At 44.8% G+C, this 17,833-nt stretch overlaps 1 protein-coding gene across 2 annotated transcripts in view; it reads left to right on the top strand.

Annotated features, from left to right (window-relative positions):
- LOC121549792 (phospholipase D1) overlaps nt 1-17,833 on the top strand; it is a 32,822-nt gene that overhangs the window by 9,329 nt on the left and 5,660 nt on the right. For both annotated transcript variants that reach the window (XM_041861677.2, XM_041861678.2), the window contains exons 2-20: nt 7,101-7,275; nt 7,515-7,678; nt 7,778-7,920; nt 8,267-8,378; nt 8,467-8,532; nt 8,639-8,697; nt 8,805-8,897; nt 9,229-9,381; nt 9,649-9,798; nt 10,328-10,411; nt 10,805-10,886; nt 11,036-11,146; nt 11,445-11,630; nt 11,737-11,956; nt 16,610-16,741; nt 16,890-17,008; nt 17,164-17,277; nt 17,385-17,495; nt 17,582-17,670. In XM_041861677.2, the coding sequence (XP_041717611.1) occupies nt 7,137-7,275; nt 7,515-7,678; nt 7,778-7,920; nt 8,267-8,378; nt 8,467-8,532; nt 8,639-8,697; nt 8,805-8,897; nt 9,229-9,381; nt 9,649-9,798; nt 10,328-10,411; nt 10,805-10,886; nt 11,036-11,146; nt 11,445-11,630; nt 11,737-11,956; nt 16,610-16,741; nt 16,890-17,008; nt 17,164-17,277; nt 17,385-17,495; nt 17,582-17,670 (2,327 nt within the window). In that variant the 5' untranslated portion in view covers nt 7,101-7,136. The remainder of the gene's footprint in view (nt 1-7,100; nt 7,276-7,514; nt 7,679-7,777; nt 7,921-8,266; nt 8,379-8,466; nt 8,533-8,638; nt 8,698-8,804; nt 8,898-9,228; nt 9,382-9,648; nt 9,799-10,327; nt 10,412-10,804; nt 10,887-11,035; nt 11,147-11,444; nt 11,631-11,736; nt 11,957-16,609; nt 16,742-16,889; nt 17,009-17,163; nt 17,278-17,384; nt 17,496-17,581; nt 17,671-17,833) is intronic.

The raw sequence follows: 17,833 nt of genomic DNA on the forward strand, positions 1-17,833 counted from the left end.
AGCCAGAAATCTTTCTGATTGAGAGGGGGTCAAATACTTATTTCCCTCATTAAAATGCAAATCAATTTATAACATTTTTGACATGCGTTTTTCTGGACTTTGTTGTTGTTATTCTGTCTCTCACTGTTCAAATAAACCTACCATTAAAATTATAGACTGATTATTTCTTTGTCAGTGGGCAAACGTACAAAATCAGCAGGGGATCAAATACTTTTTTCCCTCACTATATATATATATATATATATATATATATATATATACACTGCTCAAAAAAATAAAGGGAACACTAAAATAACACATCCTAGATCTGAATGAATGAAATAATCTTATTAAATACTTTTTTCTTTACATAGTTGAATGTGCTGACAGCAAAATCACACAAAAATTATCAATGGAAATCAAATGTATCTACCCATGGAGGTCTGGATTTGTACTCCTGAGTGGCGCAGTGGTCTAAGGCACTGCATCGCAGTGCTAACTGTGCCACTAGAGATCCTGGTTCGAATCCAGGCTCTGTCGCAGCCGGCCGCGACCGGGAGACTCATGGGCGGCGCACAATTGGCCCAGCGTCGTCCAGGGTAGGGGAGGGAATGGCCGGCAGGGATGTAGCTCAGTTGATAGAGCATGGCGTTTGCAACGCCAGGGTTGTGGGTTCGATTCCTCTAACTGTAAGTCGCTCTGGATAAGAGCGTCTGCTAAATGACTAAAATGTAAATGTAATGTAAATGAGTCAAAATTAAAGTGGAAAACCACACTACAGGCTGATCCAACTTTGATTTAATGTCCTTAAAACAAGTCAAAATGAGGCTCAGTAGTGTGTGGCCTCCACGTGCCTGTATGACCTGCCTACAATGCCTGGGCATGCTCCTGATGAGGTGGCGGATGGTCTCCTGAGGGATCTCCTCCCAGACCTGGACTAAATCATCCGCCAACTCCTGGACAGTCTGTGGTGCAACGTGGCGTTGGTGGATGGAGCGAGACATGATGTCCCAGATGTGTTCAATTGGATTCAGGTCTGGGGAACGAACGGGCAAGTCCATAGCATCAATGCCTTCCTCTTGCAGGAACTGCTGACACACTCCAGCCACATGAGGTCTAGCATTGTCTTGCATTAGGAGGAACTCAGGGCCAACTGCACCAGCATATGGTCTCACAAGGGGTCTGAGGAGCTCATCTCGGTACCTAATGGCAGTCAGGCTACCTCTGGCGAGCACGTGGAGGGCTGTGCGGCCCCCCAAAGAAATGCCACCCCACACCATGACTGACCCACCGCCAAACCGGTCATGCTGGAGGATGTTGCAGGCAGCAGAACGTTCTCCACGGCGTCTCCAGACTCTGTCACGTCTGTCACATGTGCTCAGTGTGAACCTGCTTTCATCTGTGAAGAGCACAGGGCGCCAGTGGCGAATTTGCCAATCTTGGTGTTCTCTGGCAAATGCCAAACATCCTGCACGGTGTTGGGCTGTAAGCACAACCCCCACCTGTGGACGTCGGGCCCTCATACCACCCTCATGGAGTCTGTTTCTGACCGTTTGAGCAGACACATGCACATTTGTGGCCTGCTGGAGGTCATTTTGCAGGGCTCTGGCAGTGCTCCTCCTGCTCCTCCTTGCACAAAGGCGGAGGTAGCAGTCCTGCTGCTGGGTTGTTGCCCTCCTACGGCCTCCTCCACGTCTCCTGATGTACTGGCCTGTCTCCTGGTAGTGCCTCCATGCTCTGGACACTATGCTGACAGACACAGCAAACCTTCTTGCCACAGCTCGGATTGATGTGCCATCCTGGATGAGCTGCACTACCTGAGCCACTTGTGTGGGTTGTAGACTCCGTCTCATGCTACCACTAGAGTGAAAGCACCGCCAGCATTCAAAAGTGACCAAAACATCAGCCAGGAAGCATAGGAACTGAGAAGTGGTCTGTGGTCACCACCTGCAAAACCAGTCCTTTATTGGGGGTGTCTTGCTAATTGCCTATAATTTCCACCTGTTGTCTATTCCATTTGCACAACAGCATGTGAAATGTATTGTCAGTCAGTGTTGCTTCCTAAGTGGACAGTTTGATTTCACAGAAGTGCGATTGACTTGGAGTTACATTGTGTTGTTTAAGTGTTCCCTTTATTTTTTTGAGCAGTGTATATACATACATATACACATGATTACCTCCAACAAATTGAAAACTAGAATGGCAAAAGTCTGCAAGGCTGTAATTGCTGCAAATTGAGGATTCTTTGACAAAAGCAAAGTTTGAAGGACACAATTATTATTTATATTAAAAATCATTATTTCTAACCTTGTCAATGACTCCATTACCTATGCATTTTTCTTTATTTCCTATTCAAACTCATTTCATGTATGTTTTCATGGAAAACAAGGACATTTCTAAGTGACCCCACACTTTTGAACAGTAGTGTATATATATAATCTAGGTATTATGTGCAGATCTTTACACTCTGGTATTATTATATTATAGGTCTCCCACGCTAGCTCAGTGACCCCCCCCCGACCCTGACCACAGTGTTACTAAACACAACCAGATTCAGGGGTTAACGGTCAGTGTCTCCTATTCTTCTCCTGTTTTTCTCCTTCATGTTCCCCCCTCTTTTCTCCCAGCAAAGAAACCTCTACCAATGTTGTTGTTGTGGTGGAGCTGCTTCCAATTATTCTATTCTCTCTTTTCAGTGAGTCAGTACATTTTTCCAGTACACTCCCAGAACATGATCTTATTGAAAGAGAGGGGGAGAGTTAAGAAAGTGAGAGGGAGAGTTAAGAAAGATAAGCGGGTTGAGATGCGGGAAAGGGAAAGAAGAGTATGAGAGGAAGACGGGGAAGAGGGAGAGAAAGAGAGGCAGAAGGTGTGTTCTGTCAGAGAGGTGGGTAAGGGGAGTGGTCAGATTTTTGGAAGAAAGCTTTCCAGAAAAAGTGAGTGTTCCAGCTCAGCTGATGACATCACAGAGCATGTGCGCACATCTGTTACCACGGTGACACCCCATTCCCAAAACAGGGAGAAAGCCAGGAAACTGGTACGCACCCACGCTCACACACATGCTCGCACACGCAAGCATGCACACACGCACACACACACACTGTGGTTGCTGATCTTGCCACACTCTTTTTCTGGGTCAGTCTGTTTGGAGCCATCTCTCTAATCCCTTCTTTCTATCGCTCACTTGTTTCACCATGTCTGAGCAGCTCACCTGGCTCAGTGTCTCTGTCAACACACATACTCTCAGACAGTCACAATCGTGTTCAGGAGCGCATGTCTGACCTGTTTTAGATTATTTGAATCTGCTGTTTTAAGTTTTAAAGAACACACACACACACACACACACACACACACACACACACAAATACACACACAGAAATAATGCTGGATTAAACATCACACTGCTGTGTCATACCTCCACCTTTCTCCTGTCTCTCTCTGATCACCCTATTGTTTAGTGTCTGCTCTGTGACCAGAGAGAGGGAGAAAGCGATATAGAGGAGAGACAAGAGATAGGATTAACTTTATCTTTAAATAAAGCTGGAATCCGTAGCTGTGTAACTGCCAAGTCCGTTTGCGATATTACAACAAAGACGGTACTTCAAACAAAGAACATAGTTTTTTTCCCATCAGACATCAGTGCACATCACTGCACACACAATAGAACAGCAGAGTATGTACTACACATTTATTTTACCACAATGCTCCTATGCTTCATTTCCTAAACAAAATAAAAACAATAACAAATGCACCTGGGGTGACTGTTTCACCTTATGCGGATCTCAAATCAAATTGTATTTGTCACATGCTTCGTAAACAACAGGTGTAGACTAACCAGTGTAAATCTTTTATTTTTTTTATTTTTTATTTTTTTAAAGGGGGTAGATCAGTTTAATATTGCAGATAGATTGTAACTTCCATCAATGTAATTGTCTGCATCACTTCCAATCCCCCATATTTAAATTTTTTAAATATATATACAGTGAGGGGAAAAAAGTATTTGATCCCCTGCTGATTTTGTATGTTTGCCCACTGACAAAGAAATTATCAGTCTATAATTTTAATGGTAGGTTTATTTGAACAGTGAGAGACAGAAAAACAACAAAAAAATCCAGAAAAACGCATGTCAAAAATATTATAAATTGATTTGCATTTTAATGAGGGAAATAAGTATTTGACCCCTCTACAAAACATGACTTGGTACTTGGTGGCAAAACCCTTGTTGGTAATCACAGAGGTCAGACGTTTCTTGTAGTTGGCCACCAGGTTGGCACACATCTCAGAAGGGATTTTGTCGCACTCCTCTTTGCAGATCTTCTCCAAGTCATTAAGTTTTCGAGGCTGACGTTTGGCAACTCGAACCTTCAGCTCCCTCCACATATTTTCTATGGGATTAAGGTCTGGAGACTGGCTAGGCCACTCCAGGACCTTAATGTGCTTATTCTTGAGCCACTCCTTTGTTGCCTTGGCTGTGTGTTTTGGATCATTGTCATGCTGGAATACCCATCCACTTCACTGTGGGGATGGTGTTCTCGGGGTGATGAGAGGTGTTGGGTTTGCGCCAGACATAGCCTTTTCCTTGATGGCCAAAAAGCTAAATTTTAGTCTCATCTGACCCAGAGTACCTTCTTCAATATGTTTGGGGAGTCTCCCACATGGCTTTTGGCAAACACCAAACGCGCTAGCTTATTTTTTTCTTTAAGCAATGGCTTTTTTCTGGCCACACTTCCGTAAAGCCCAGCTCTGTGGAGTGTACGGCTTAAAGGTGTCCTATGGACAGATACTCCAATCTCCGCTGTGGAGCTTTACAGCTCCTTTATGGTTATCTTTGGTCTCTTTGTTGCCTCTCTGATTAATGCCCTTGCCTGGTCCGTGAGTTTTGGTGGGTTTGGCAGGTTTGTTGTGGTGCCATATTCTTTCCATTTTTTAATAATGGATTTAATGGTGCTCCGTGGGATGTTCAAAGTTTCAGATATTTTTTTATAACCCAACCCTGATCTGTACTTCTCCACAACTTTGTCCCTGACCTGTTTGGAGAGCTCCTTGGTCTTCATGGTGCCGCTTGCTTGGTGGGGCCCTTTTGCTTAGTGGTGTTGCAGACTCTGGGGCCTTTCAGAACAGGTGTGTATATATACTGAGATCATGTGACACTTAGATTGCACACAGGTGGACTTTATTTAACTAATTATGTGACTTCTGAAGGTAATTGGTTGCACCAGATCTTATTTAGGGGCTTCATAGCAAAGGGGGTGAATACATATGCATGCACCACTTTTAAGTTATTTAGTTCTTTTTTTCATTTCACTTCACCAATTTGGACTATTTTGTGTATGTCCATTACATGAAATCCAAATAAAAATCCATTTAAATTACAGGTTGTAATGCAACAAAATAGGAAAAACACCAAGGGAGATGAATACATTTGCAAGGCACTGTACACATAGTACCAATACCGAGTCGATGTGCAGGGATACGAGGTATTTGAGCTCCTTGCGGTCTGATGCCAAGACGTTGCCATACCAAGCGGTGATGCAGCCAGTCAAGATGCTCTCAATGGTGCACTTGTAGACCTTTTTGAGGATCTGAGGCCCCATTCCAAATCTTTTCAGCCTCCTGAGAGGGAAGAGGCGTTGTCGTGCCTTCTTCACGACTGTGTTGGTGTGTGTGGATCATGTTAATTCCTTAGTGATGTGGACACGAGGAACTTGAAGCTCTCAAACCCGCTCCACTACAGCCCTGTCGATTTGGATGGGGGTGTGCTCGGCCCTCCTTTTCCTGTAGTCCACGATTAGCTCCTTTGTCTTGCTGATGTTGAGGGAGAGGCTTTTGTCCTGGCACCACACTTCCAGGTCACTGACCTCCTCCCTATAGGCCATCTCATCGTTGTCGGTGATCAGGCCTACCACCGTCATGTCGTCAGCAAACTTAATGATGGTGTTGGAGTCGTGCACGGCCACGCAATCGTGGGTGAACAGGGAGTATAGGAGGGGACTAAGCACTCACCCCTGAGGGGCCCCCGTGTAAAATATTGTCCCATGTACATTGTGTAATTTACTGATGGGCCCGAACTAGCCCCATGGGGATATCCCAGGGCATTACGATCGGGTCATGTAAATCTGCGCTCTGATTTGATGATTACTTGGGTGCTGCCTGCTGTGGGCATGTGGGCATGTGGGCAGGATTGAAATAAACCCAACCCAGGGAAAACTGTTGCGTAGCCTTCATTCCATGATATACAATTTTTTCCTAATCATCTCGCAAATCTCTGTTTTGGACGAGTGACTTTTATGGTCAAAATTATCCTATTTACACATTGTAGTCAATTTTGACACTATAATATTTGTTTTGATGCCACATATGCCGCTTTTACATTTTAGTCATTTAGCAGACACTCTTATCCAGAGTGACTTACAGTTAGTGCATACATAATTTGTTTATTTTTTCATACTGGCCCCCCCGTGGGAATCGAACCCACAACCCTGGCGTTGCAAACGCCATGCTCTACCAACTGAGCTACATCCCTGCCGGCCATTCCTTCCCCTACCCTGGACGACGCTGGGCCAATTGTGCGCCGCCCCATGGGCCTCCCGGTCGCGGCCGGCTACGACAGAGCCTGGATTTGAACCAGGATCTCTAGTGGCACAGCTAGCACTGCGATGCAGTGCCTTAGACCACTGCGACACTCGGGAGTACAAAAGGAAAAGTTTATTTTTGGGTTCAGTTGGATGTTAAAGAAAGCGGAAGCAGCCTATATTTTAGCATTAAGCCGTGGCTTACAGAGAAGACAGCCTATGGCAACAGTGGGTGAAAGCTATTGTGTTTCCTCCAGTCCTCGTTGTCTTTAATAGCCTGCTACTAAAGGCCACTCCTGATGTGCTGCTATTCACCAGTTCCCATTCAAACACACTTACCAGCTCCTAATGTTTACACATCTTAGCCTATAGCCTTTATCTGCATATTTACACACACACAACCTACTGCCATGGGGGTAACAGTAACACTAAGTTTGCGGTCAGATTCCATAACCTTGTCCTTGAGGTCATGTTGTCTACCTGGTTGAATAGTTTGATTCTCTCTGTCTCTCCCTCTCTCCCTCCCTCCCCCCTTTACCTGTCCACCAGGTGAGCCCTGGGCTCCGAGTGTGCTAGCCAATAGCCATGCTACGCCAAGGTGAGCCAACCAATAGCACGTTGCACCTGGTTGCTACGGATATGAGTGAAATCATGGAGAATCTGGACACTCGTGAGCTGGACCTAGGAGACGGGGAATATGACACTACAGACTTTAGACTCCCAGGTAGGGTGTGTGCACATGCGTGTGTGTGTGCAAATGTTTTATTTATTGATTGATGGATTAGTTTATAAGAAGACAGTTTTACCTATCTAACTATTTATAACCTATTAATGATCAACAAAGTGTGTGTACTGTGGTCAGTTAAGTATTGATCAAGGTGTTGACTGACAGTGAGGAATGTTTATGTCTTAGAGAAGTGTGTGTGTGTAGTTTCTGACGTGTGTGTGTGTGTGTTCCCCCAGAGGAGCGTCGGGGCTTTGCATCTGTCTACAATACTGTGGGGTTTAAGGAGGCGGAGGCCAAGGTGTTTCTCTCCTCTCCCATCACCGCTAAGATACTAGAAGTGGAGAGATTCACCTCTGCACAGGACCGCTTCAATATCACCTCACAGCGCAGTGTCAACAAGGTACACACACACACACGCACATACCTCAGCAAAGGACCACAACACACACAAACACACACACACTCAGCCACACCCTTTACATTTTTCCTGTCTGTGTAGAGTCTGCCTGCGGTATTTAAGATTGAAATGAGACATGGAGAGTTCAGCTGGGTGGTCAAGAGGAAGGAGAAACACTTCATGGACCTCCACAGAGAACTGCTCCGATATAAGACTTTCATGAGAATACCTCTACCCTCCCGCAGGTACACACACAAACAATTGATTCCCATTTAAAATCACATTTTCCCTAACCCTTAACCCTAAACCTCTCACCCTATTTCTAACACTAATTGGAACCCTAACCCTAAACCTAAACCCTAAGCCTAAAATAGCCTTTTTCCTTGTGGGGACCGGCCAAATGTCCCCAAATGTTCCTTCTTTTGACTTCTGGTCCCCACAAGGATAGTAAAACCAAACACACACACACAGGTAGTATCAAAGATGTTGAAACTGAAAAGACACTAACAATTTCCTATTGACTCCCTCTCTCCTCTCCTCCTCTATTTCTCTCTCCATCCTCTCTCTCTCCCCCCTCTCTCTCTCCTCCAGCCACACAGTGAAAAGGCAGAGTGTTCGGAGGTCAGAGGTCAGGGCCATGCCCACTCTGCCGCGGGGTAGCGGGGACGAGCTGGCCCGGGAGGAACAGGTGTCCAGCAGGAGGGTACGCCATTCACAAACACATTTGTCAATCACCTGTTAATCACCTGCTCTACCCTTCCTAACATGTGGTATGTCTTTATTGGTTACAGAAAGCATTGGAGGACTACCTGAACAAGCTGCTGAAGATGTCTATGTACAGAAACTACCATGCTACGGTGACACATACACTCACTCACTCACTCACTCATGCGCACACACACTGCTGGAGATGTCCACATTACGAGGAAATGTTTAACTTTCTAATGTTCTTGTCTCTCTTAGATGGAGTTTATAGACGTCAGCCAACTGTCCTTCATCCATGATCTGGGACCTAAAGGCCTGTAAGTAACTCTACACTATCTACAGTAACTAACTACTCATCACCACCATGATACTTCAGTCAGGAAGAGAAGTCTTCTCTAAATACGTTTTCTCTTCATTTCCCCAGAGAAGGGATGGTGTACAAGCGGTCAGGTGGTCATCGTATCCCAGGACTTAACTGCTGTGGTCACAGCAAGATGTGCTACCGCTGGTCCAAACGGTCAGTACCCTGAATAATAGATTAAATATTAAGTTGTGCTATCACTGGTCCAAACGGTCAGTACCCTGAATAATAATTTAAATATCAAGATGTACTACCGCTCGTCCAAATGGACAGTACCCTGATAATGGATTAAATATCAAGATGTGCTACCGCTGGTCCAAACGGTCAGTACCCTGAATAATAGATAAAATATTGAAGTCTGAGACTGATTCTATCCTCTGGAGTCCAGATGTTGTCTCTCACATCTCCTCTTACTGCTCCAGCTGATACTGCTGAGCTGTGCTTTAATAATAAACTAGTGTGTGTGTGTGTGTGTGTGTGTGTGTAGCTGGTTGGTGGTGAAGGATTCGTTCCTCCTCTACATGAAGCCAGACTCGGGAGCCATTTCCTTTGTTCTCCTGGTGGACAAAGAGTTCTGCATCAAAATGGACTCCAAAGACACAGAGACCAGACACGGAGTACGCATTGACAGCCTTTCCAGGTGGGTGGGTTTGGGTAAGATGCTGGTTGTAAAAAAGTATGTTGCTATGTTGCTATCGCACTGCTTTGCTTTATCTTGGCCAGGTCGCAGTTGTAAATGAGAACTTGTTCTCAACTGGCTTACCTGGTTAAATAAAGGTCAAATAAAATAAAAAAATACCTCGACAAGGAGCTTGTATTGAAAAAAACTGAAATTATTCAGACGATCATTGAGGAGTTTCAACAATCAGTGTTATTTTTTGTGTGTGTATGTATGTATGTTCTGCAGGGCCCTGGTGTTGAAGTGCAGCAGCTACAGACATGCCAGGTGGTGGGGTCAGGCCATCGAGGGCTTCGTCCAGAAACATGGCTCTGCCTTCCTGACCGACCACCGCTTCGGTTCCTTCGCCCGCCAGGAGCACAACATCCCAGCCAAATGGTATCCATGGCTACACCACAATCATTAACCACAACACATTTAATACAGTCAGAGTTAAACAACACCCAGTCTGAACATCAAGTCAGAACAATGCAGAATATACATTTCAAATGGGAAATTACTCTGGGAATGTATTTTTTCAAGACACATTTACTGTCCACACCAAAGGCCCAGTAGAGCATAAAGGGCAGCTAGTGTGCCAGGTGGGTTATCCCAGGTAATCCCAGGTACACTTTGGCCCAGGTACAGTTTGGCCCAGTTACAGCCCTTAAAGGTATCTGTCTCACTGGAGTAACCTGACACAAAGAGAGGGAAAGTGACACTGGGCTTCTCATCACCTGTCACCTGCTAGGGCAACATTATACTGTCTGTGTGAGACATGGAGGGGGTGTGTGTGCTTGCGTGCGTGGGAAAATGTGTGTGTCTGTTTCCCCAAGAGAGAGGGGGGGGGAGAGATAGAGAGTGAGTATGAAAGTGACAAAGCGCTGTGTTTTAGAAGTGTGTGACTATACTATGACTCTGTGTGTAGGTATGTGAATGGGAAGACCTACATGGCTGACGTGGCAGACGCTCTGGAGGAGGCTAAAGAAGAGATCTTCATCACTGACTGGTGGTACGTGTGGGTTGTTTATTTTGTGTGTGTGTGTGTGTGTGTGTCCGATGCATATGGAGAGCACATAGCGGTCACACCTCCAAGGCAGACTGTGGTCAAACAGATGGGTTACAATCAGAGACCTGGAATACTGTTACACCCACCCCACACAGCTGTCAGACGCCAGTGTGTGGGTATCTCACATTTGTCTACCCTCAGAGCCTGGTTCCTTTCTAGGTTTCTTCCTAGGTTCCTGCCTTTCTAGGGAGTTTTTCCTAGCCACCGTGCTTCTACATCTGCATTGCTTGCTGTTGGGGTTTTAGGCTGGGTTTCTGTATAGCACTGTGATAACTGCTGATTTAAAAAGGGCTTTATAAAATACATTTGATTGATTGTGTGTGAGTGTGTTTTCAGGCTGAGCCCTGAGATCTTTATGAAGAGGCCGGTTGTCGAGGGAAACCGCTGGCGCCTTGACTGCATCCTGAGACGCAAAGCGGTGAGCAACAAAACCCTGTCTCATTGGTCCATTCACAGACCACATTATAAAGCACCCCTCAAACTGTCCCAGTGTGGATCTTTTTATTGATACAATTATTTGATTATGTTGTGATTAGGAACAGTGTCTCTGTCTTTCTGTTGCTATAGCAACAGGGAGTGCGTATCTTTGTGATGCTGTATAAGGAGGTGGAGCTAGCTCTGGGCATCAACAGTGAATACAGCAAGAGAACATTAATGCACCTCCACCCCAACGTCAAGGTAGGTAGTTGTGTGTGTGCGTACATACGTGTAAAATGTGTTTACAGTATGTTTATAGTGTATAGAGCACAGGAGGTTGGGGGCACCTTAATTGGGGAGGACGGGCTCATTGTAATGGCTGGAGCAGAATTTATATGGAATGGTATCAGATGCATGAAACACATGGTTTCCATGTGTTTTTGATGCCATTCCATTTGCTCCATTCCAGCCATTATTGTGAGCCGTCCTCCGCTCAGTAGCCTCCACTGGTATAGAGGTATGCGTGTATGTAGTAAAAGTGTGCGTGTTTCTTCCGTAGGTGATGCGTCATCCGGACCATGTCTCCTCCTCCGTATACCTGTGGGCGCATCACGAGAAGATCATCATCATCGACCAATCAGTGGCCTTCGTGGGTGGGATCGACCTGGCGTACGGTCGCTGGGACGACCGAGAGCACCGTCTGACGGACGTGGGGAGTGTGACGCGCTCTGTAGCCCTGGAGCAGGTCAGTCTGAGTGTCACATGATCACTAGCCAACACAGAGCATGTGAGGACCAGACATCCACACCAACTTTCCTCTCTCTCTGTCTTTCTGTCTCCTGCCTCCACAGGCTGAGGGTTCCTCCTTCAAGATGGCCACCGCACCGACCGATGGTTCTGCCCCTAGCAACGGGAAGGGTGCTGCTGCCCTGGTAGTGGACTCAGGGGACCAGCCCAAGTTGAAGGGGCTGGGGAGGATCAGGAGGACACGGTTCAGTATGAAGAGACACCTGCAGAAACATGGACTGGTCCACGCCGACTCTCTTAGCAGTGTGGAGAGCTCAGAAGAGAGTGAGTCCACACACACACATATCATAAACACATGCAGAAGCTAAACGATGTCCAAACTGTTGTATTTTACTGTCTCATTCGCTGCTTAGTGTATCTAACCGTCGTGTCTAACTGTTTTGAATGTTTAACATCACTAACTCTTCTTTACTAACTACTCAACACAACGCTACATTGATGCTGGTGCTCTGCTTATCACTTGGTAAACGATACCAATGTTAGCATAGCAAACTACTCAGTTCACGCTAGCATTATGTAGATAGAAGAATCAGATCTGAAGCATCCGTTTTGAACTTCCACTCACCACCAAATATGTCCAGTGGGAGAAGATGGAACTAGATGAAACTTGGCCGACATTCTACTAATTTTCTGATCGATAAAACATTAGATCTCGATACAGTTTTCTGTTCCCAAAACTAGAATGTGTTATACTTGACCCTTTGGCAAAGTTTTTAAAAAATGCGTTATTTAGAAGGAATGCAAGGGCGAATTGAGTAATTGCACACATGGACTTCACAGAGAAGGCGTTTTGTAACGGAAATATGCAAATACATGCTAAAACGCGCCAATAGTATCTCGTTAGCTCATGCTTGGCTCTGCCCACCTCCTTGCTTGTTCTGCCCACTGTGCTTCATTTGCTCCCATTGGAAACAATGCCGATAAGATATCTTGTGTTAGTTACCAGTATCTTTGGTAGTACAGTACTAGCTCGCTATCTCCATTTTGGTCTGGAGTCTCCCAGAATTGGAAATTCACGCACTAGCACGCATTTAGAGACCATATACTTCAGGTGCGGAGAGAGGGACAGGACCATAGTCTGCAGAGGTTAAATAGCAGTCTGTGTGTCCAGGTTGGACGAACAGCGTCAACAGCCAACACAATCTGATCCTTACTAGAGGGGTGGAGCTGAGACTGGCCCCTCCCATTGGGTTGGCACAGGCTGGTGAGTGAGCCTCTGATTGGAAGATGCGCTGTGGGGGCGGGGCTTCGACTGTCCCGCTGCTAAACTTATCACCCAGTGTGCTTTGCAGTGTTCATCACGTGTGTCTCTCTGAAAGAGTGCAAATATCTCAGGAGCCTCATTTATAACCGTTGTGTACATTTTACACAAAAGATCTGTAAAGACTGTGCACGCACCAGAATATTGAGATTTATCAACTTGGCACATGCCATAAATAGGGATGTTTCCCATTATAAATCAGACCTGTTGTGAAACTGTGTGTGTGAATGAGCATTATAACTCCACCTGAAAACCCCCATCATTCACCTTTTATGGTGACAATAACGCCCTTATTTGCTGTATACTTTGGAATTATTGGAATTAGGCCAAGACAGTATCTAAAAGAAATAGCAATGGTGAACTTCATCAAGGTCTTTGGAGATTTTGGCAGAATGTTTTCTTTTGCGGTGACATTTGCTGTATCTGCCCTTGTCTGAAAGACAAAAAGTATTGCACATTGTTGTGGACCTGTAAACAGATAGTTGGAATTCAATAATGTTTTGCATTGACCTTTTCCTGAACCTAAATATGCTGCACTGCCCGCGAATTCTGAAACGTTGTCTACTCAGAAATAAAATGTAAACTACATTAGGCCTACTTACAGTGGTAGTTTACACACTTCAATGCTAAATATCAACTGTCTGTTCACCTGTTAAATTCTATATGTTATAAAACGTGCTCCCTTTCGGATGCAGAGAGCAAAAATCTGAAAGTATAATAGCCTATCTTTTAGGCACAATGAGAGATGCGCATGGTAAGTTAATGTATGGCTACTTTGGGAATATGAACTCATCATGGCCAGAAAAGGTGAGGAATCTATTCTGCAATGGCTATGGTATGTACAGTACCAGTCAAAAGTTTGGACACACCTACTTATTCAATGTTCTACATTGTAGAATAATAGTGAAGACATCAAAACTATGAAATAACACATATGGAATCATGTAGTAATCAAAAAGGTGTTAAACAAATCAAAATATATTTTATATTTGAGATTCTTCAAATAGCCACCCTTTGCCTTGAGGACAGCTTTGCACACTCTTGGCATTCTCTCAACCAGCTTCACCTGGAATGCTTTTCCAACAGTCTTGAAGGAGTTCCCACATATGCTTAGCACTTGTTGGCTGCTTTTCCTTCACTCTGCCGTCCGACTCATCCCAAACCATCTCAATTAGGTTGAGGTTGGGTGATTGTGGAGGCCAGGTCATCTGATGAGGCACTCCATCACTCTCCTTCTTGGTAAAATAGCCCTTACACAGCCTGGAGGTGTGTTGGGTCATTGTCCTGTTGAAAAACAAATGATAGTCCCACTAAGCCCAAACCAGATGGGATGGCGTATCGCTGCAGAATGCTGTGGTAGCCATGCTGGTTAAGTGTGCCTTGAATTATAAATAAATCACAGACAGTGTCACCAGCAATGCACCCCCACACCATAACACCTCCTCCTCCGTGCTTTATGGTGGGAACTACACATGTGGAGATCATCCGTTCACCCACACCGCGTCTCAGAAAGACACAGCGGTTGGAAAAATCAAATTTGGACTCCACCGGTCTAATGTCCATTGCTTGTGTTTCTTGGCCCAAGCAGGTCTCTTCTTCTTATTGGTGTCCTTTAGTAGTGGTTTCTTTGCAGCAATTTGACCATGAAGGCCTGATTCACACAGTCCCCTCTGAACAGTTGATGTTGAGATGTGTCTGTTACTTGAACTCTGTGAATCATTTATTTGGGCTGCAATTTCTGAGGCTGGTAACTCTAATGAACGTATCCTCTGCAGCAGAGGTAACTCTGTGGTGGTCCTCATGAGAACCAGTTTCATCATAGCGCTTGATGGTTTTTGCGACTGCACTTGAAGAAACTTTCAAAATTCTTGAAATGTTCCGTATTGACTAACCTTCATGTCTTAAAGTAATGATTGACTGTCGTTTCTCTTTGCTTATTTGAGTTTTTCTTGCCATAATATGGACTTGGTCTTTTACCAAATAGGGCCATCTCCTGTATACCACCCCTACCTTGTCACAACACAACTGATTGGCTCAAACGCATTAAGAAGGAAATCAATTCAACAAATTAGGTTTTTAGAAGGCACACCTGTTAATTGAAATGGATTCCAGGTGACTGCCTCATGAAGCTGGTTGAGAGAATGCCAAAGAAAGAAAAAAAACCCTTGAATGAGTAGGTGTGTCCAAACCTTTGACTGGTAGTGTATATATGTAAGTATTATGTAGGCTATTATGTTTATAAATGAAATATTATTTACAATATTCAGACGTAGCCTACAAACGTCTGTTCTACCGTTAAACTGCGCATTGGTCCGCATAGAGCAAAATACTTGAAAAGTGTATCTGTTTATTTACTGCTGTGAGGTGGGTCTAATTAAGAGAGATGGGAAGAATGTTAGCCTATCCTAACTTGTAGGTCTATAGGCTATTTCAGACAAGGTGAGGATTTATTCTGCAATGATCGTGGAAATTAAATAAATAACAGGAAATAGATACCTATTTCAAACTATTTTAGAATGCAAAGATATAAATAAATAGGTTTTCGCTCTTCTAACTAATGGCAAATGATTGCATCTAATTATATTTAGCTACCTGTTTTTTTTTGTTCTGAATAAGGCTGTCATCATATATTTCTGCACAAGGCTACTACTAGCCTACTGTTGCCTTCTTGCAATGCAATACTTCAACCACTAGAAAATGTGCGCACGCATGGTCTAAAGTTTACAGAAGGATAAGCACATTCTCACATCAATTTCAGTTTTTATAAATACCAACTTCTGCGTGAACTGGCGCACACATGTTTTGGGGCATATTTTGTGTGTATGGCAACGTTTATAAATGAGGCCCCAGGTCTTTCTGCACTGTGTGGTGTGGCGTGCATGAAAGTGTGTGCTCGTGTCAAGTCTTTGTTTGTACAAGGTTAGGTAAATAAGAATCCCCCATGATGCAGACTAGGGCCTCTGCAGTGTGTTTTATGGCAGAAGAATTTCAAGGAATATGGAGGAGGCAAAGACCCACCCAGACATATTATCCCTCAAAATAGCAGTTTACTGCAGCATGTGCACACACACACACACACACACACACACACACACACACACACACACACACACCTTCTGGTTGTGGTTATGCCTAAGAATATTCAGTAGTAAAAAAAAAAATCCTCAGATCACTATGTTTTTACTACTGTGAATGTTGTTCAGGTGGGCACAACAGTACTTAACCGTGTAGCTAGACTCAGAAAGGACCTTTGCTGCTTGTAAATGAGCTGACATATCTGTCTGAAACAGGATGGGCTGTGACTCCGTGTCATGGCTGTCTGGGTGTGGGGGGTATTGTGTGTGTGTGTGTGTGTGTGTGTGTGTGTGTACGTTTGGGGACTCTTGACTCCAACTGTCTTTCTCTACTCTGGCTTCCACTGTTTGTATATGCATTGAGGAAACAAATCCTGATAAAACGAATTTAAACCTCTAAACTAACTCTGACCCTCACTACTTATAATAACCAACCTCTCTTGGAGTCTCTTCTGATTTCCGCTGCCCCCTGCTGCTGGTTTTGGGCAGTGCAGGGAAACATTTTCCTGGTCAGATCAGAGTCAGGAAAACCTACTGGCCTACTTGATGTTTAACTTCTATTTGTCTGTGTCTGGCTGTTAGAGACAGTGCGTAGCATGCAAACAGGAATAGGAGGGGTAGGAGAGTTGGTTGGAGATACAAGGTTCTGGCACGGGAAAGACTACTGCAACTTCGTATACAAAGACTGGATCCAACTGGACAAGCCTTTTGACGGTAAGCACATCACCTGAACACACATCTGAACCTGGTCAGACAAACACACACACACACACACACACACACACATATATGCACACACACACTTGAACCTGGTCATAAACACACACCTACCTGTGCATGACTGTATCCCTGGTCTCGCCAGACTTCATTGACAGACACACCCACCCCAGGATGCCGTGGCATGACATCGCCTCCGTGGTTCATGGGAAGGCTGCCAGGGATGTGGCCAGACACTTCATCCAGCGCTGGAACTTCTGCAAGGTCAGACACAGGTCACAGTGATGTCACTAGGGGTCAGAGGTCACATGTCCAACTCCTTCACAATTTCTGTACAAGAACAGTATTTTGGTATTTGATCATTTCTCTCTGTCTGTCTGTCTGTCTCTCTGTCTGTCTCTCTCTCTTTCTGGCTCTAGATAATGAAGCCAAAGTATCGTTCTCTCTCCTACCCGTACCTCCTGCCCAAGTCTCACACTACCGCAGGAGAGATCAGATACCAGGTCCCCAACTGCATCCCTGCAAAAGTACAGGTAAACACACACACACACTAACACACGTACACACCATCCTACACACAAAAGTTTTATGGCTTGAAACTGCACATTTCCACGCTCTCCCTGTGTCTGTCCCCTGTCAGATCCTGCGGTCAGCGTCCGACTGGTCAGCTGGTATAAAGTACCACGAAGAATCCATCCACAACGCCTACGTCCACGCTATCAAGAACAGCCAACACTACATCTACATAGAGGTACTGTTGTACATATACAGTACATGACATAACACTACATAGAAGCATGTTACACTACACAACGCCTATGTCCTTCTGTTTCTCAGAACCAGTTCTTCATCAGCTGTGCTGATAACAGACATGTCTTCAACAAGATAGGAGATGCCATCGCTGCACGCATCATCCAAGCATACAAGTAAAACACACAACCCCCCCTCCTCCACACACATGAACACACACACGTACAAACACAATATTACACGTGCAGCAGACACACACTCACTGAGAATAACCTGTTCCACATGTCAACTGTTAGGTTTGGCAACAACAGCTTTCATGAGGATGTTTCCACTGTTAAA

This window comes from Coregonus clupeaformis, chromosome 34 (assembly GCF_020615455.1).
Source record: "Coregonus clupeaformis isolate EN_2021a chromosome 34, ASM2061545v1, whole genome shotgun sequence".
Taxonomy (NCBI): Eukaryota; Metazoa; Chordata; class Actinopteri; order Salmoniformes; family Salmonidae; genus Coregonus; species Coregonus clupeaformis.